The sequence below is a fragment of the Chamaea fasciata genome, unplaced genomic scaffold (genome assembly GCF_029207755.1).
Source record: "Chamaea fasciata isolate MVZ Bird 193981 ecotype frontalis unplaced genomic scaffold, bChaFas1.0.hap1 SCAF_22, whole genome shotgun sequence".
In the NCBI taxonomy this organism is placed as follows: domain Eukaryota; kingdom Metazoa; phylum Chordata; class Aves; order Passeriformes; family Sylviidae; genus Chamaea; species Chamaea fasciata.
In genome coordinates this window covers 2,540,026-2,559,504 of record NW_027094107.1, presented here as the reverse complement: position 1 = coordinate 2,559,504, position 19,479 = coordinate 2,540,026, and the positions used below count along the sequence as shown (strand labels likewise).

At 50.6% G+C, this 19,479-nt stretch overlaps 1 protein-coding gene across 16 annotated transcripts in view; it reads left to right on the top strand.

Annotated features, from left to right (window-relative positions):
- The window catches only part of ARHGEF9 (Cdc42 guanine nucleotide exchange factor 9), a 204,612-nt gene that overhangs the window by 115,340 nt on the left and 69,793 nt on the right, over positions 1–19,479 (top strand). For 3 of the 16 annotated variants that reach the window (XM_066202564.1, XM_066202561.1, XM_066202562.1), the window contains exon 2: positions 311–438. The exons of 12 other annotated variants lie outside the window; for them this stretch is intronic. In XM_066202564.1, the coding sequence (XP_066058661.1) occupies positions 337–438 (102 nt within the window). In that variant the 5' untranslated portion in view covers positions 311–336. Of the gene's footprint in view, positions 1–310; positions 439–3,542; positions 3,562–19,479 lie in introns of those variants that run through there. One more of the 16 variants, XM_066202571.1, reaches the window with a different exon arrangement.

Here is a 19,479-nt window from a genome sequence, read left to right as displayed (position 1 = left end):
TTGAAGCAAGGAATTTGGGATGGGATGCTGTGAAGTGCTCAGAAGCTGAAAATGCGGGGTTGGTAGTAGCTCGTACATCTGTGACCTGCTGAGCTGTGTACCTGCAGCACCTTTTAGGAGAAATTTGGTGGATTTGGGGGTTGGAAGTATAGATAAGTAATGCCAAGTGATGCTTTGCAGCCCTGCAAAGGGAGACATGGCTGGGATGTTCTTTGTGAGCCTGGAAGATCTGAGAGGTGGATGGATGGATGGATGGATGGATGGATGGATGGATGGATGGATGGATGACTCTGTGAGTGTTTTCACCCAGGTGGAGGAAGCGTTGCACACACCTTGATGGCCTTGGGAATGAGGAGGTGGTGGAGGCAGCCCCTTCGGATCCTGCACAGTGACATTTCCAGAGCAGCCTCGCACTGCAAACTCCCGGCTCTGTCCGAAGCAAGTTCCTGCACGCTGGCATCGTTTGCATGCATCAGGAAAAATCTGCCTTGCCCAGGAAAGCTCTGACAGCAAGAGCACTGCAGCTCCCAGTGCAAGGCAATGCTCAGATGAAAGCTGCTGGAGGGAAGACGTAGGAAGGGCAGAGAGGGGAGATAAGGGGAGAGCCTGAGCTGGCGGCACACACGGAGCTGCAGCCCCAGCTCAGAGGGCTCACAGCTGGGCCTGCCCAACACGGGGGGCTTGGAGAGGGGCAGCGACTGGCAGAGCATCCAATCTGGCCAAATCAAAGGCATTCACTCCTGGAGGGAGGGATCAGGGGGATGTTTCTTCTTTTATCCAGGAAGTTTGCAGCGGAGGTTGGCAGACACGTTCAGTAGCTCTGAGAGGCATCGAAGCAGAAGTAATGGCTGAGGGGTAGCTGAGGAGCTGCAGGGAACGGTTTTGGGCATGTGGCTGGTTTTGCTGTGCTGCTTTTTGGTGCTCCTTCTCCAAGCATGTCCCTTGTCTCCTTGGGCTGCTTAGTTTTGGTGGCATTGAGTGTTTCCAGGGTAGACACCGGAGCAAGAATCACTGGTGGAGATTGGCAGTCCCAGAGCTTCCCACAGCTCCACGTGTTCAGAGCTGCAGGAGCCTGGGCACAGCAGCACTCCTCAGCTGTTCAGTGGGTTACAGGAGGGAAGAGATTCCTCTTGGGAGGCAGATCCTCGGATCTGCGCTGAGGACCCAGAGCAGCTGCGCTGTGTCAGGTCACTTGATCTGAACGCTGGTGAGGCGGCAGTGACGGCCCCTGCAGCTCCTCACATCGTGTTCCTCTGCTTTAACCTTTGCCTGCCTGTCCCCAGCCCTTCCTTCTGGCAGGTCCTGGCCTCAGTCACAGCAGCTCCAGCTGGGGTAAGAGCTCCGAGGATGAGACACAGCTCTGGCTCCGAGGGTGGCAGGGGAGTGCGTCCAGAGCAGGGTGTTCTTGGCCCCTGGGTTAACCCAGGCTCGGCTCCGAGAGGCACACCCACACACCCACACCCACTGAGCAGTGCACAGGAGTTTTTGGGTTCTCTCTGTAATAAAGACATAGAAAGTCCATAAGCCCCACTCTGTATAAGGAATTACGGCCTGAAGCAGCTGGAATCAGATCATGGCATTACTGTATGTGGGCTGTACCTGCACCTCTGCATGGACAGGGTTGGTGGTGCATGGCTGTGGCCCCTGGGGCTGTGTGCATGTTCCGTATTTTTTCCTGGATTTTTTTTTGGCTTGGATACTCACGAAATGCCTGGGAATTATCCAAGTATAGTCATATCTTGTTGCAAATTTGGATGACCTGTCTACTTTCTTCATTCCCCTTAATTCTTGATCTCCCTTGTTGTTCTTCCCTTTCCCAGGAATCCTGCAGGAGTAGGTAACCCAATCCTACCCTGGCACAAGAAGACCCAATCCTGATCTCATTCACTCTCCTAATACTCAAAAATTTAATCTACTGGATTTATCATATTGACATTGATTTCCCAGCTCCGGTGGTGCTTTCTGGATTCCTATCTGCTTGAAACTGGACGGAGAACTATTAATTCAAGAAGCAGCAATTTGAGCTTGATGGGGATGTACTGACCTTAAGCCTTCATTAATATAATTAGTGCCCTTGGTTTGAGGAGGGCTCTCTGCACTTGGACTGTGTGACATGAAAGCTCTGAGTCCCTCTGACCTGAGGTAGAGCAGCGGGCACAGGGGCATGGGAGATGCCCTGAGCTGTCAAAAAGTTGTTTTTCCAGAAGCTGAGTGTCTCTTGTTTCAGGTTTCCCATTCAGCTGGGCTTTGGAGACCAGCCTTGGTTTAGCATTTCTGTTCCTCACTGTTAATGTCTTTTTTGGGCTCTTGAATTATGTAAGAGGAAAGCAGAAACATCAGCCTGTGAAGGAAAGTTTCTGGAGCTTTTAGCACAAGGCCCAAATGTTTTTCCCCAGAGTTTGGAGGGTATTTTGAGGAGGGATTTAAGCTTGATGGAGATACCAGAGAGAGTTTGAAAGTATAGAAAATGTTTTCGTCTTCCCTTAGGTGCAAAAATGACTATTTATTCATGATGAAAAAAAACTCCTGCGGGTGGATTGCCACAAAGTGATGTGAAGGGCTGGAGAAACTTGGCAGTGGGGATCTTTTTCTGCTTGTTTTCTTTATTGGCTTGGTGAAATTAAATTTCTTAATGTGGATACTCCTGGAGAAGCTGAGCTTGCCCACATAACTCGCTCTGGTGAACCTGAACGTTCCTTTCTTTCACTGCGAATCCAGAGGTGTGTGGGTTGGTTGTCATTACACAGATGTGCTGAGCTGTGGCAGGCTGATGCTGAGGTGTGAGAGAGGAGGATCTGCCGAGTGGGAAGCAGTCCTGGAGTAGGAGGAGGTGTTTGGAGGTGGGATTGTGTGGGAAGCCACCTCACCTTCTGCAGGGACACGTTCAGGGCTGGTTCTCTGTTCCTTCTTTAGGACTTGACACGAGCCACGTGCACCCTTCTGCAGAGAAAGGAAGGGAAAAGGTTTAAAAACGTCATGTCTGGTTCCTCCTTCCTAGTGAAGCATTTGTGCAGGGGTGCAGGGGGCAGGTGGGTGCTCCCAGCAGGGTGGGCTCTGCCTGGGGTCTCTGCTATTTCACATGATGGAAAAGCCAAAATCCTTTCCCTTCCAGCAAGTGGAGGAGAGGGGAATGTGCCTTGACCTTGTGGTGAGCACCTGGCCTTGCATTCCTCAGGAGCTGGCTGGGCAAAGTGCAGGCACATCCCTGTTTATTGCAGGTTTTGCTGGCTGGAGGAGGCTGGGATCTTGTTCTGCTTCTGAAATACCTTCCTTCTTACGGTGCTGAGATTTGGGTCTAATTTTACCCGGGCAGTGAAGGTGGACTATTTAGAGAGGTGGTTGAAGCCTTGAATATTCCTGCAGGGGAGGATGTGGAATATTCCCAGGGTTCCAGATAAGCTGGCAGCCGGTCTGAGGTCCCTGGCAGCACAGGGAGCAGTGTGAGGCTCCCGGGGAGAGCCGTGCCTGCTGCAGCTTCCAGCCTGTGCCCAGGACAAAGCCTGGCCTCCATCAGGGGATCAAAGGGGAGCTAACAGTGTGACATGGCCAGGAAAAAGCAAGGTATGATCCAGGGATGGACTAGAAAATGAATTTCCAGGAGAGACGAATGCCCTGTAGCAGCCAGTGGTGCAGCCTCGCTCAGGCTGGGGCAGGGTGATGCCCAGCGTCCCACAGGAGTGTGTTTGAGCTGCAGCTGGGACAAGGGTGGGGAATGAGGGATGTGTCTGTGGAGGTGAGCACAGGGAGCCCCGGCTGGCCTGGCTGGGTGCTGGTGGAGCAGGGACTGCTCTGGGAATGCTCTGAGGACACAGCTGTGGAGCTGAACTGCTCCAGGGGAAAGAACCAACAGGTGTGGGATGATCCCAGCAAAATCCAGGCTCTTAGGAGGAGTATCTGGTCACCGGGCAGGAATGTGATGATGGAGAAACCTCCCTTGGGGTGTCCCAGGGCTGCAAATCCAGAAGGACAGAGGCTTGGGACTGGAGATCCCTCCAGAGGAGCCTGGTCACTGCCATGGGCTCACCCTGCTGCTGACAGCGGTTTGTGCCACCGGCTTTAAGCTGGACAAGGTTTTTGCTAAGTATTGATAATTTTTTGCGTTGAGTGCCTGGGGCTGGGCACATGCCTGATCTTTTTTCATACACTCTCAGCTTAACCTGTTTTGCTTCACTTCGCTTCCTGCCAGGGTCCTAAATTGTATTTGTTAAATACAGGAAGGTGGAGCCTGTGCTCAGACTCATCCTCACAGTAACTGGTCCTGATGCCACAGAATCCCAGAAGGATTTGGATTGGAAGGGACCTTAAAGCTCATCCAGTGTCACCCCTGCCATGGGCAGGGACACCTCCCACTGTCCCAGGCTGCTCCAAGCCCCATCCAGCCTGGCCTTGGAACTTCCAGGGATCCAGGGGCAGCCACAGCTGCTCTGGGCACCCTGTGCCAGGGCCTGTCCACCCTAACAGGGAACAATTCCTGCCCAATATTCCCTTTAAATCTACTCCCCTTCAGCTTACAGCCATCCCCCCTTGTCCCATCACCAGAGATCCTTGCAATATCCAGGTTTGTAGGAGTTTTTCCAACTTAGACTGAGCAGAGAGATGTCGGAGCCTCCCTCAGAGGACCAGCCTGGCTGCAGCACGTCCCCAACTCTGGCGCCCGTTGGTGCGGGGCTCTTGCCCACGTTCATCTCCAACATGGTGAATTCTGTGGTGTTAACGAGTGTTGCTGGGTTCCCATGGCAACCCTTGCGCTAATTAACGCACAGTAGCCAGGGGAAAAAAAAAAAAGTCTGTCCTTACTGATGAATTAATTTGACAGGATTGATATGGGAGGAAGAGTTGGGCATGGACACTCCGAAGGTGCGTGTGAGGATGGGAGCTGAGAACACTGGTAACACAAACCTGGGTTACCCTGTCCTTGCAGCTCTCCAACCGAAACCTTGCTCACCATTTGGAAAGGGTTCGTGTTTCCGAAGGAGTAAAATTATCCTGACAAATGTCTAAGAGCATAACTCAAGCAGTTACGCTTTTTTGTTCTTTTTTTTTTTTTTTCCTTGTTATGACATTTTAACTCGGGTTTTTTTGGTGTTTAAAAGATTAAATAAAGCCCAAGTCAATTTTAGAAGTTAAATGCTTGAAAGAATCAGAAGATGTACATTTAAGGACTACATTATTTTGTGTCAGGAAAAAACCTCCAGCTCCTGAGGACTCCTCCCAAATTCCAGCCCCTTCTGCTGGCTCTCACTCCAGTTGCCCTGGTAGCTGTAGCCATAAGAGATGGGCCCCAATGGCAACCATGGATCCAGCCTGGGGTTCTGACATGCAGGGGAAATTGCCTCTTCCCAGCGTGGTCCTGGTGGTGGAATGGTGGCTTTGGAAGTGAATCGGGAGTGGGAAAAGCAGCCCCTGCGTGCTGGGGATGAGTCACGGAATGCGTTCCCATCACTGGTGACAATTAAACTCCTTCAGCGCTCCGTGCACGGAGCGCTGGGTTAAGTCACAGTGTCCTGGCGAAATTCTTCCTTGGATAATTGTTCTCAGACTTGCTGAATGCTCCCCTCCTGCAGTTTTAATTACCTGGAGCTGCGGCTCACCAGCTCCTGCGTGGTGACGGCCACAACCTAACAAAGTTCGGTGGAGACCTGTGATCCCACGGCTGCCTGCCTCAGTCCTGTTGTGCCTGCAGCAATTACCTGCAGCCGAAAGGAGCCTTAGGAAATAATGATTGTACTTGAGGGCTCATTAATGAGATTTCCAAACTCTCTGCTGCCTTCAGCACCAAGATGTCCTGGAGTCTCGGCTGTTGGCACTGGGGGGATTCAGGCATTTACAGGCAGGGAACCGGGGGGTTTTCCCTGGGCTGTGGCTCCGGGACAGAGTGGTTGTTACACTGGGGCTACTGCAGCAGAATTCGAAGTGTCCTCAGCAGGAACAGCTTTGGTTTTGGCTGTTTAGTTGTGGATTTGGCTGCCCCGGTGCATGTCCCTGGCTGGAGACAAGGGCTGAGTGGGGACAGTGCTGCCATCCCGAGCGGCTCCGAGGAATCCGCCTTTCCCCGCGTTTGCAGCAGGACAAACAGGAGAAGGACTCGAGGAGGTTCCCCCATGAGACTTCAGCCTCTCCTGATCTCTGGGCACTGCAAGGTTGTGCCTTTCCTTGTGACAGACCTGTGCTCCCCCGGGAAGTCTGTCCTTTAGGTACCTGTGCCAGGTGACAGCGTGCACAGATCCCCTTGGGTAGCCACAGGTCCCTCCAGCCTGGGCACAGCTGGGACAGCAGCTTTGGATGGACACAGGAGCTCCTGGGAAATGTGTTCCCAGTGTCCAGAGCTCACAGAAAAGTAGGTGCATTCATTCTCTTTTTCCCATGGTTGCCCCTGTGAGACAGGAATGCTGCATCCAGGAAAATCTTCCTTTCCCCTGGATAGCTGCTGCTCCCTGAAGAGACCTGTGCCAAAGCCTGATGGCAGCACCTAATCTGGATTTTGATTCCTCCAGCTCCCAAGTGCAAAAAAATATTCCCAGTTCTTCCTCTGAGTGCCCCCAGGGGCATTGTCCAGTGCAACAATGCTCTAAGCTGGCACTGGTGATAGTGCAGACACCTTTATTGCAATATTCTGTAGTATTTATATATATGGTCTTACTTAATTAAGGCTATTTTGGGCACCAAAGTGCTTTGAAACGTTGACAAATGTCCTCTGGATTTACTGGCTGGTGATTTGTTAAAAGTTGTTTGAGGAGCTGCGTTTCCAAGGAGTGTAATAAATAACAGAGATGGGATTATTTTTGCCTTTTTATGGCGAGAAAGAGGATGTGTCCAAGTACTTAGATACCTTTTGGGACAAGTGAATTCCCAGAAGGGTGGGAAAGGTGAGGCTGAACACCCAAACAGCCACAGGCTGTTGGCACAAAAGCATGGAGAGTTTGAAGGAATTGCCTCAAGTTTTGGCAATTTTTGCTCTGTTCCTTCCAGCAAGGAGGCTGGGGCTGCTGGGGGCAGGTGGATCCAAAGCCCTCATGGTTTGGAGAGTTCTGGTTCCTGGTGTAGAGAGGGGCTCTCCCCTGGCTCTGCTCCCTCCAGCCTTCCTGGACTGTCGTGGAAAAATTCCTTAATTTATTTTTTTGTTTCTCACCTTGTTGATCCGCTCTTCGAAACCTACTGTTGGTGTTTTCCTTTCGGATGGTTAAAATGGAGCCTTTCTCCATTTCAGACTCCCAGCTCTCCCCATTTTACATAACTAATACCTCTCTGGAACTATTGAAGCTGTGTTAGCAGGCTCTGAAATGGGAGTTTAGCTGAGCTTTTAACGGGTTTAATCTTTTCCTGGGTATTAATCCTTCTAGAACCTCTGATAAAATTTGTTGCTTTTTCTCTGAATGCCTCCCACGCTGTCGATATCTGTCTGGAATGAGTTGCTTGGTGCAGAACAAGCCATGGAGGAGGGAATGTTACAGCCTCCCATGGATCTTGCTCTCATTTCAGTGCATTCCCGACTCCTCTCTGACTCCCTGCCACCCCTGCTCCTGTGATTCCCTGCTCTGGGAGCATCTCTCCCATTGAATGGGGGGTTGGAATGAATTTGCTTCTTGTTTATCAGCTGTTCCTCAGTTCTCAGATGCATTCCTGAGGTTTGCCTGTTTGATATCAGCAGACAATGTCAGGGAAGAGCATCAACTCTTCCACACTGCAGTGGTGATGGAAAGGTATTAAAGACCACAAAAAATGTTGGCCTTGGTTTTTTGCTTTGTTTTTTTTATTGCCTTGTGCTGCATCACAGGATCCTAAACCTGTGTGACAGCAGACTCAGGCTGTGATCCAGGTTATCAAAGACTGCAGCTGAACTGGAGGGGAAGTGATCCTTTTTTCCATCATGTTAGTGTGGAAATGGTACCATGTCCTGTGGGGTAACAGCAGACTTGGGACAGCCTCTTCCACCTGTGTCAGCTCTGGGAAACACAGGATGGGAGCCAGGAAACCAACCCAGCAAATATAAACCCAAGGGAAAACCTCTCCATGCTTTTCAGATGTCCAGCTTCTCCCTGACTCCAGCTACTACAGATGAAATAGGAAGGAGAAGGGTTTTCTTCCCACCATGCCTGACCATGGAGGACTTGCCCAGATGCTCATCCCCCCCCTTGGCCACGTCTGTTGCCACTGGCCACGCTTCTCCAGTGCCAGCTCTTTTCCATAGTTCTTCCTTTTGGATACACATCCCGGCTGCCCCAGCTGGGCACTTCCAGGGAGGCAGCTCCTTTCTTGAGCAACGCTGACCATAAAAATGATCGTGCAAATTTGTGAGAGCAGGATAATTTATCGTTTCCATGGCAGTGCTGGAGGAGAGAGGAGCACTGAGGAGTGAGTATGGAATAGCAACAGAAACCTGGGAGACACAGATGACATTCCATCTTCCCCGTTTCTTTTCTTCTGAGTGGGTCATAAAACAAAAGCAAATGAAGCAATTGGAAGTCCCTGTCCATTTTCCTGGGGCTTGTTTAAATGAGGATTTACTTCAACTAAAAGCTCCTTAGAGCCACTTAATTCTTCCAGGTGGAGTAAATATCTAGGCCAGTTGTAAAAATTCCTTACAGATGTCTTCAGGAGGGTACTTAGCAAGCTCTTTGCTGAAGAGAACGTCTTGGCTGCCTTCAAAGAGCAAAATCAGTTCTTAATGATGGTACATTAGATAGTGGGGCAGCACTTGGCACGGCCTTGGGAATATTTGGAAGTTGCTCCGGTGACAGAGAGAGGAATGAAATGGGCTGCAGAGCAGTGAGGGTACATGCTCTGATTTTCAGCTATTAGTCAAAATAATTCTAGCTGAAGTTTTATTTCAGAGATCTGGACATGTTTCACTACCAGTTAATGTAATCTCCTGTGGCACTGCATTGCAAAATTCCTGTGAATTCCCTGGGTGGATCCCTTTGCCATGCTTGCCCAATCCATAGTGTGGTTAGTATGACCTGCCCATCACATGGAACATCTGAGGGAAGCTCACACACTCAACTTCTGCTTTCAGCTGAAAAAAAAAAAAAAATCCCACTGAGAAGAGCTGGAGATTTCCCATTAGGCCAAAATCTCCCACCTTCATTATTTGGTCTCTCTTGTGGATATTCCTATCCTAGCAGTACCAGTCCTTTAAGGCATCCTTTCCATGTTCTGGGCTGGCAAAACCTATGTCTGAAAGGAATAATAATTATATACTGGATGTAATTGAATGACTGCTTGCCAGGCAAATAGTGTATGGAATAGCTGAGGCTGAGCCTGAGTGGATCCTTGGATGGGAATTCCTTGGACTCAGCTTTGACAGCTCCATTTGGGCATGTTTCAATCCGGATCCAAGCTCTGTGTGCTCTCAAATCTCTCTACACCTGTGTGTGCCAACCTCCTGGACTGCCATTCGTGCTTTACTCCAGTTCTGCTCTAAAAAGGGAAAGCAGCACGGGAACTGTCCATCAGGCACCAGGGTTGTGTGTTCCTTGAAGGAAGAACCCGAGGTGTTGGATGAGCGTGGGCTCCCAGGTGTTCCCATGGAGTTTGGTGTCACTCCTCACTAAGGACAAAGCCTCGCACAAGGCTGGCTGTGCTCAGTCGGGTGCAGGAGGATTGCAGGGAGATCCCGGCCTCTCCCCATCCTGTCTGGGGAGGGAACAGCAAGAACCTCTTGCACTTTAGGCAGTCCCGGGGAGGGGTCAGATCCCCACTGCTCCAGCCCAGGAATGCATCGCTCCATCCCAGAGCTGCCACTGTCCATCCAGTGCTGCTCCTGGAGGCACCTTTCCACTAGAGGGAAAGTCGAGATGCTTTGAAGATCTGACTGAGAGTTGCTTTTCTTCAGAGTAGGAGCCCAGGTGTCCACGACGCTCCTGGATCATTTCTGAACTGGAGCCAGAGCAGGACTTGCATTTAACCTGCTCCTTCCTGGCCTTCCGTGGTGTGGTGGCGTGCAGTCCGAGGTTGGATTTCGTGACCTCGGAGCTGTTCTCCAGCCTTAGTGGTTTGGTAACTCCGCACTGTGAGTGCTCCTGGGTCAAGGGCTGCTGTGGGTGACCAGTTTACTGCCAGTGGTTATCCCAAACATGCAGGGAGGAGAGAGCTCAGCCCAGGCAGGAGCTCTGCACAGGGAGCCAGGGAGGACGAGCAGAGCTCTGCTGTTCTCATGGAAACCTGCTGGGACTCAGTGCAGAGCTCTGTAGATCAGGCATTGGGACAGGCCAGGAAAAGGACACATCTTCCATATCAGCACAGCCAGGGATTAGCTTCACATGGGCTCTGCTGCTGCCGGTTCCTCTGGGGTGAATCGTGTCCCAGAGGAGCTGCTTTCCACCCAGAGGCTGCTAGGGATTTTATACACACTCCATTTGCCTTTCCCCTCAGATTGGAGAGTTGAGGATCTTTCAGGTTTGGGTTTTGTTTTTTTTTTTAAGCTTAGGTGTTTTAAAAGTAACGTTTTGGTTCACCTCTGGAGTTGCCATTTGACTTCTCTGTAGCACGTCGTGATTAGTGATTAATTGCACAGGACATGTTGTGACTCCAGCCCGTGTCCTGGGGTGCTTGTCGCAGCAATGATGCACTGGGTGATTACTCACTCCCCTTAACCTGACAGCTGTATTTCTTCCCCTGACTGCTTAATGACCTTGGCCAGGTACGTGCCTTGTGTTTTGTTGGAGGGCGTTGGGGATGTGCAAATTTTTCTTTCCCTTGCGTGACCTTCATCCTGCCTCGGTAGGAGAAGGGAGCTGTTCCACGAACAGATGGAACGTTATTTCTAGAGGAAGGTGGATAACACAGGAAATCATTCATTCAAAACCCCTTCAGACAACTCAGATGTTTGCCCCGAGAGAGTGTTGCAAATCCTAGTGCAAATACCTGCTCACACAAACTATCCAACTATCTTGAAAATTGCGTGTGAACGTGGAAGTCATCCAGTCCTGGAGCAGAACAGTGCCAGGGGACTTAACTGAGCCATTAAGGAAATTAGGAATAAGCAGTAGTTACAGAAGAGATATTTTGTAAGCCACGTGTAGGCAAGTTAGACTAAAAAAGGTTGTCAAGTCATAGCAGGTAAAAAAAAAATGGTGTGGAAACCAGTCTGGGAATGGATCATTCACTGCTAAAAGCAGCAAGGTTTGCTGCAAGTGGTGCTTGGCTCTTGTTAGTCCTTAATGAATGGAATCTATTAGCCAGGGAAAACATCATGTTGTCTTGAAAAACAAATCATATTTGGATGCCTCTTTCCCTGCATTTGTACCCATTTTAACACGAGCACACTAATTATGCTGTGGAGATGATTTTGTTATGGCAGAAATGGAGCTGAGTTTGCAGCTGTAACTGTGGAGCTCTGGAGTGCTGGAATAGGTGCATGGGGAGAGATGCCTTTTAATTCCATTGCCTTTCTCTTTAATATTTGTATCCCTGTGCTTCCCGTGCAGCTTCACAGAGTGTTTCTGCTCCCTTGGGTGCACAGGCAAGGGCCTGACTCTGGGGGCCCAGCAGTCTCCACACTCCCATGGATGCCAGAGGAATGGTTTGAGGAATCGTGTCCACGGCCCAGTTTCTACACAGATGGCAACGAGCTCACAAATTCCCAGGCTTCCTGACATGTTTCCCGATGCACGGGGAGCTGCATGAGTCATTTTGCTCCAGCTCTGGTCCTTTTGGATGGAAATTATACTTTTAAATACATTCCGTGATTACATGCAGCAGTGATGGGCTCGTTTGGAGGAGCTGGAACTCGAGCCATTAAGTTGAGTGGCTGCCATTATGTCCCGTGTTTGCCAACAGATAATACACAGACATACTTCATCTGTGACAGCTTTGCCCTCTAGACTTCGAATAGAATTCTCTTGGTACAGAGCTGTTCTCTCCAGCACCGTCCAGGTGCTCGTTTCCTTGCGCCAGGCGGCAAATGTGGCCTCATGACGAGGTGAAGTGGGGCAGGGGAGGGACAGCATTGTTTGTGTCCCGTGCAGCATGACCTGCAGGGAGGGGAAAGGGACAGTTACACAGTGGATGAGGTGACACTGATGTGTCCTGCTGGAGTCCCTCTGTCAGGGCTTTCAGGGCTCTGAGCTCCCAGGGTGTGGGGCCGTGCAGGCAGCTGTGGGGTTTGGAGATGGGAGCAGGAAGATGTGGATTCTCCTGGCTGTTCTCACTGGGATCGGGTTGCTGCTGGCTCCCTGAGCAGCCCAGGGGGCTGGGGGGGAACTCCTGGGTCAGAATGTGGTGATTGATGGCTTGGAAAAACACCTGATTTACCTTTCCGTCCTGTGGAAGCGTCATCCAAGCCGTGGCCCAGCTGAGGGAGCGGGTTGGAGCAGTTGCTGCCTTGAGCTAGTCCTGTTGAAGGGAACATTTTGGCTGTGGCACTTGTCCATGAAATCTGAGAAGCCATCAGCCAGCGACTTCCATTCATTCCTAGGCTGAGCTGAGCAAAGCAGCTTAGAGGTGCAAGGCTGCACATCCCTGTGCTGATCTGGCCAATCCCTGCAATAGGCTTACAGGATCCGATGGCAATCCGTGAGACAATCCCGTGCCTCTAACGAGCATCCAGTCATTACCTTCCTGACCAGACAGCCTTTCCAGCCAGCGCTGTCCCTTCAGCTTTGAGGAGGAGAAAGTTCTGGGAATCAGAGCGCGATGTCAGGTCCCACCTGGAGTGTCACTGCTGGACCCAAGGGACGAAGGTGGGGGTGTGACACAGCCCTTTGCTCTCCATTGCCCCAGGTGCTGCTTCCCAAAACCAGCGGGAAGGCAGGGTTTGCCCTGGGAATGTTCCGTGCTCCCCAGCTCTGTGAGTGAGGCAGGCCATGGGGCGGGATGTTCTTGGGCCAGTCCCAGAGCCTGGTGAGCTCAGAGGGCTCCGAGAGCCAGAGGATGCCACAGGCTTTGGCTCAACAAGCGTCTCAAGGGGAGAAGCTGCTTTGCTTTTATCTCCGGGCTTTATCTCTTTGAAGTCCTGCCTGCTTGCCCTCGCAGGAGCTGGGGGGTGGAAGGTGAGATGTGGAGGTGAGATGTGGTTGCTGTGAGGACCTGAGCTGTGCCTGCTGGGTTTGCTGTGCCCTTGCTGCCAGGACGGGGGTGCTGGATGGCAGGGACTGCTCATCCCTGTGTTCCCTCACGGTGCCCATGGCTGCTTTTTTGGTCCAGGTGCTGGAATCCTGGAAATCACGAGGAAGACTTGTGGTTTTGCTGGAGTAATTCTCATGAATATCATCATTTTGCTGGCAAAAGGTTTTTTCTGGCCATTTCTTATTCCAGGTGCTCATCCTGGTTTTTCCTTTTGCTACTGGAAGTGGAATCAATGGGGTTTTTCACTGGGTGGCTCTTGGTTTGCACAGGAGCAGCTGGATGGGCTCTTCCTGCCCCTGGCTTGGGAGGAAAGGCTGTCACTGCCCCTGCAGTCACCCAAAGCCCAGGCTGCTTCCCGGGGCCAGGTGTTACTTCTCCAGCCGTTGCTCCCTCTGTGCTTCCTTTAATTAAATTTTCTGTGAGCTCAGGGTCTGTGAAACTGTTTGTAGATGTCATTCCCCTCCTCTGCCAACAAGCCCCTCCTGGACTGTGTTAGATGGGAGCTGCAGGGACTTACCCTGAGAAACCAGGAGATGAGAACAGCAAATAAGGAGCCCAGGTGGTGAATTTAATCAGTGTAATACATTCATCTGGACTTTAATCCAGCCTGGGCATTGATTTGCACTAATAACAGCCACCACTTTTCAAGTTCCGAGTTCTCAGTACTAAAAATACCCTTTTTTTAAATATTACCATGTTGGCCTCTTACTACAATGCCAATATATGGGAGTTATGCATTATTGAGGATTCCTGGGGATGTGTTTAATACAGTGTGGTCCAACATGACACAATCTAGGCCTCTGCTTCATTATTAAATGGGGTTTTAGAACACGTTACAGTGACTCAATCACAAAGGGGCTCTTGCTGCTGCTTCCCTGTTCTTGGCCATCCAGGAGTGACGTTCCTGCTTTGTATTAACAGCCCTGCGTTTGAATTCATTTCCTTCCATGATTTTTAGACCTGGTCAACTGTGTCAGCTTTTAGAGGACAAAGTATCCGCACAGAGTTTCATGAGTTCTGCTCCTTTCACTCTCTTTATTTCCCTGGGAATTCCTGGATGTGGGTGAGGGAAGTGGCTGCACCGGGTGCTCCTGGTGTGTGTCCCTGTGCCATCGGCCCTGCTGGGGACAGCTGCATGGCTTAGCTGTGTGTCACCAGCTTTGGGCTGGCTGGTGGCACTTCTGCAGCTGCAGGGATACAGATCCCACGTCTGGGATGAGCAGTTCCGTGTGTTGTTCCCTTTGTAAGCAGTTGTGTTAAATAATTCAGTCCACTGGGAGTCATTAGTGCGATTTTCTCCTTAATTCCTTTCTTCTTTGGAAACTTCAGAGCAACAAGTGATGTACAGTTTAGCATAAATATCCTTTCAAACGTGGGTTACTCTTGCTTTCCTCAGAGCAGTGACAGTTTTATCTCCTCTCCTTGCAAAAACCATTTGGTCATTTTTCCCACAGTCTGCCCCATGGCAGGGAAGTTGTTTGTTTCCAGTTTGAATAAGGACAGGCTTTTTGGGGTAAAACGAGCCTAGGTTTGGCATTCCTGATGTTTCCAGTCAAGTCTCGGTCGTCCATGGAGGGGTTTGGAGGCTGTGGATTGGCTGCACCACGGGCATAGGGATGCTCAGGATGGTGCCAGTGCGGTTTGTCCATGCTGCATCCCTCAGCCCAGGGCTCAGCATTCCCCTGCAGCACCCTGTCCTTCTCTGTACATTCCCAGAGCTGAATTTATATCTGTTCTGTAATATTTATATCTATTTAGTAATATTTATATCTATTCTGTGATATTCTCTTTGCTTATCTGCCTTACTCTGCCCCTGGGTGACTGAGAGAGAACCAGATCCCTCCTCCCCGGGTGCTGCCGTGGACTGTGCACGATGCCTCGATGTTACTGGGCCCAGTGCTTGCTGGGCTGGGTCTTTATGGAACTGGGACACGCCTTGGGAATCCTGACTGCTCCCCACCCAGCCAGCGTCCTGCAGGCTCAGCCAGTGAGGCTGGACTGGGTGTAAGTCAAAGCCCAGCTCCAGCCCCCTGGTCAGGAGGGATTTCGGTACGACTCCAGGACTCTGAGGCTGTTGTGGCCTTGGCTTGGGAATGTCAGGAGTCCCTCTTCTGGGGGCAGGAGGCTGGGATTTGTGTGAGTATCTTAGGTTTGGATCTTGGAGAGCGTTTATTGTTTGTGGCTGAGTGCTGCGGTGAGGGATCCGTGCTGACAGCCCCTGCCGGCCCCGCGTCCTCAGCACTGGCAGCTGCCCTGGCTCTGCTTGCTGAGGGTGCTGCTTGCCCTGCAGCAGTTCAGACTTGGACTTCCAGCCCCGGTCTCATCATTTATCTGAGTTAAAAGATGATGGTGAACGGTTATTTGTTGTCACTCTACATGGAAGGTGTGTCGTGGGGCAAGTGAGGCTTCATGTGCCCCATGCACAGGAGGGCCTGGGAAGCGATTAGGGTGACATAACCTTCGTCCAGACACCTCAAACCTGCCTGGGCTGTGCTTCAGTGGGGTCCCTCTGCCTTGTTACCACCTTCCATTCTCCTCCTCGCTGCTGCCAGGGTTTTTCTCGGCTCTCCATCCACGGCCCTGCCCTCTGGCTGCTGTTATTAATAGGAGTGACATGGGCAATAATCATAATAAGGTGGGAAATGAGACTAATGCCATCCCCTGGGCTCTGCTGCTGCAGCCTGGCTGAGGCCAGGTCATTTCCTATCTGCCAGGTGAGATCTTCTCAGGAAAGTGTAAATCAATGTAAAATAGAGCAACCCAGTCCTGAGGAACCTTTCTGTCTGTACTGACTCTCCACATAACGTATAGATAAATAAAAGATAGATAAAGCTTCCAACCAAGTGTGGCAGCCTTCCCAGAATATGGGATATGGGAGACTCTCACTCCAATCAGCCTCTTTCAGCTGAAATCCAGTCATTAGTTAAATTCATCAAAGGGCTTGAAAGCAGAAAGGGAAATTGTGTGACTTGTGCTTAACCTTTGGGTGATTGCACCTCAGGAGAGAATGAGCAAATCAAGTGGAGCTGCCCTCCCCTGTGTTTGGTGAATGAGCCGTGGGGCCATTCACTGAGATTGGGCATTATTCACTTTGTATAATTCCTGATGAGAGGTTTAAAAATAAACACACCATCAAAGGGACTCCAGGGAGATTTTGCAAGAGCAGGAGCGCAGCAGGATGGGCTGGGGTGTTCTCTTGTGCTCTTCCCTTTGTCTGCTCCATCAGCTGAGTGACCCTGTGCTGGCTGGGGGAGGCAGCAGGATGTGGGACTGAAACATGGGATGCGCTGTTCCCCTCCTCACTCCATGGGCACGGGAGCTCACGGGAGTGGATCCCAGCAGGGCTGTGGAGGGATCTAGCAGGTGACAGCAGACTCCCAGTCCCACCAGGATCCTGTCCTGGCTGGGAAAATCAGCGGGATGTGGGACTGAAACACAGGATGCACTGCTCCCCTCCTCACTCCATGGGCATGGCTGTGCTGGGAATTCACGGGAGTGGATCCCAGCAGGGCTGTGGGGGGATCTGGGAGGTCACAGCACATGCCCAGCCCCAGCAGCCTGTGCTGTGTTGCTGCCACTGAAGCAGTGTGAGGTGCCGGTGCTCTCCCTTGGCTGGGGGTCTGTGGAGCTCTGCTGTGTCCTGTCCTTCCCCCCAGCATGGATTTCTTTGAACACCAGCTCTGTGTATCCTTCCTTGAAGCTGTCTGGGCTGCCTCCATTGCGGAAGGGCCTGGTGAACACAGTGTGGGAAATGCTGTAGTGATTTTACAGGACTTTTATGTTGTCTGAACAAAGGGCATCTCTGTACCAGAACAATTTGAACAAATGGCATCCACTCACCACATTTCTCCCTCTTCCCCTCACAGCCTGCTCCTATTCCTGCATCCTGCTCCTGTGGAGGAGGACACAGTTTATGTAACGCTGATTTGAAAGGGAACTACCCAGAGCTCTCATTTTTTTACTGTTACAACTCTACCGATGCAGTAATAAATGATCTAATAGAGAAACACTTTCCTGCCTTAAGATTATTCATATTCCCAGAGACCATGGTCCTGGAAACTTTGAGGTCCTTGAAGTTTTTTCAGAGCAGATGGTGAATGATGATAGATTTATTTCGGTTTTTTGGGAGCATGACTCGTCATAAAGTGCATTTTGCATTTGTGAGAAGCTCTGGGCTGAAAACTCAGGGTGGAATCTTGTGGGCTGCAGTGATTATTTATCCCTGGAAGAGGTATGGACAGGTGAGAGTGGTTTGAATGGCCCTTATGTGCCCATTTCACTCTCCAGGGTCCACTGAGCCCCTGATTTCTTCTTCAGGTTGGCCCATAAGAAGCCACTGAGTGTTGATGAGTTGGGAATATTTAGCAAAATGTTGCAGTCATGGCTGATTTCACTCAGAAATGTTCAATCCTCGACTGCCTCACTGCAGGCAGGGGCTGAGCTGGAGCAGATGTTCTTGTCCAATTGTGCATCCTGGCCTGGGGAGTGAGCAGAGCCAGGGAAAATCCACCAGACTGGAGGCAGAGGCTCGCCCATTCCCCAAAATCATTTTCCAGTTGGTCCTGTCATGTGGAGCTGGAGCAAAGTCCTGCAGGGACACGGCTGGGTCATGGCTCAGGGGTTTAAACCCTGCAGGGGCCTGGGAGAAGTTGTAAGCCCTGGCTCAGAGGTCACCCCCTCTGTGAGTGTGCTTTGGGAAGCCATCCCAGGTGGTGTTCCTGGGCTTTTTTCATCAGCATGAGCTGTGGGTGCAGACTGTGAGAGGCATTCCCCTTCCCTTCCTCTCCCTTGGCTCGTGTGGATTGGCTCCAGACCCGCTCCAGTGACAGGGTCAGACAGATCCCACCAGCTCCTGTAATGGGGAGCTGCTCCTGTTATTCCTTTATTTAGGAATATTCTTTATTTTCCTGCTTACTTTGATGGTGACAGTTATTTGATCTTGATAAACGTGTCACCAAGGCGTGGCTGGAAAAGAAAATTGTAAAATCTGGAGCCAAACTCCCACTTTTGAGCACCTCCTTTGTATTACTTGGAAGCTCCCCTGTGGCGTTAATGACACATTTAAGCCTTTTGGCTTTGGAAAGCGCAAGGGGAGAGGGAGACAGTGGGGATCTTTGGCCAGATGGACCTTTCTGGGCTTTCCCAGCACTGGTGAGGACAGAGTTCAGCATCCCTGGCAGCGCTGTCACAGGTGGGGCCTTGCAGAGTCCCCTGAAACCCTTTTTTTTACTGTTTGTTGATGTTGTCATTTTATTTTGGCTCCACCTCTAATGTAATTTTGCATTTCCAGTGGCCACATTCCATCCTGGAAATGACACCAGATGGGAAGAGAATGCAAAATCCTGCCCACCCTTCTGCAGGAGTGGTTTCATTCCTTCCCACTGGCTTTGCTCGCTGTTGTAAAGCATTCAGCTGTTGTGCTGGGTGTTGGGAGTGTCTTGAAGGAGCAACTGTAGAGGGAGGGTTTGTCACTGAGTTACTGGAGGTTTGCTGTGGGGAAAATCCCTGGGAAGGCTGAGGCTCTGATCCCGGTGGTTCAGGGATCACACACCCTGTTCCTAGTGTGCTTCCCACTGTGCATGGAATCAGAGGGAGCCTTGTCTTTCTGCCCTTTTTGCTTTTCCTGATTAAATCCATTTGTTTGTGGTGCTGGGATGTGGAAGGGGCCCCTCCTCTTTGTGCCTGGAATTTCCCTTTGCCCCTGGGCAGGTGTTTGTTGGAGCAGTGCCTGGTGCCCAGCCCACATAACATCCCAAGAGTTAATCTGCTCTTCTGCCCACTGAGAAAGTTTTTCCTCCACCCCAGAAAGTGCTCTGCAGGCTCCTGCAAAGCAGGAAACATTATTCTCAGGTCTGTAGTTCCCAAAGGCTCCTGGGCATTTCCGCACTGATGTTACGAGGTGAGGAGTTTTCTCTTTGGGCTCTTTACTTTGAACAAGCAACTGACAAGAATAATTGATTTTAATAGGAAGTAGGACTTCCACCTGGCAGGCAGGCAGCGTTCAGGGATGTCACACTCAATGTCCTTGTCACCTGCTGCATTTCTTCTCGCTGTTTCTCTTTTCCTATGGGTAGGACGCTTTCCCAAATATCGAAGTTCTAGTTTTTATAAATTTACAAGGCTAAGATTTTGTGAATTTTGCTGCTAGGTGCAGAGAACATAAGTTTATTTCCACCAACCTTCACCCTACAGAAAGCTGCTGTGTCTGGGAGAGCGTGCTTTAATATTTGACCATTCTATAGTGATTATTATTCTTAAATTTCAGTCTTTGTTTTTGGCAATGGCCAAATTGTAGATGGGATGAACATTAGGATGTGGGAAATGCAAACTTCTGCCTCAGCCAGTTAAACACAGAGTGATTTCTGGGGCATGATTCACCTGGCTGGAAGGTAGATTGCTGAAATAGCTGGGATG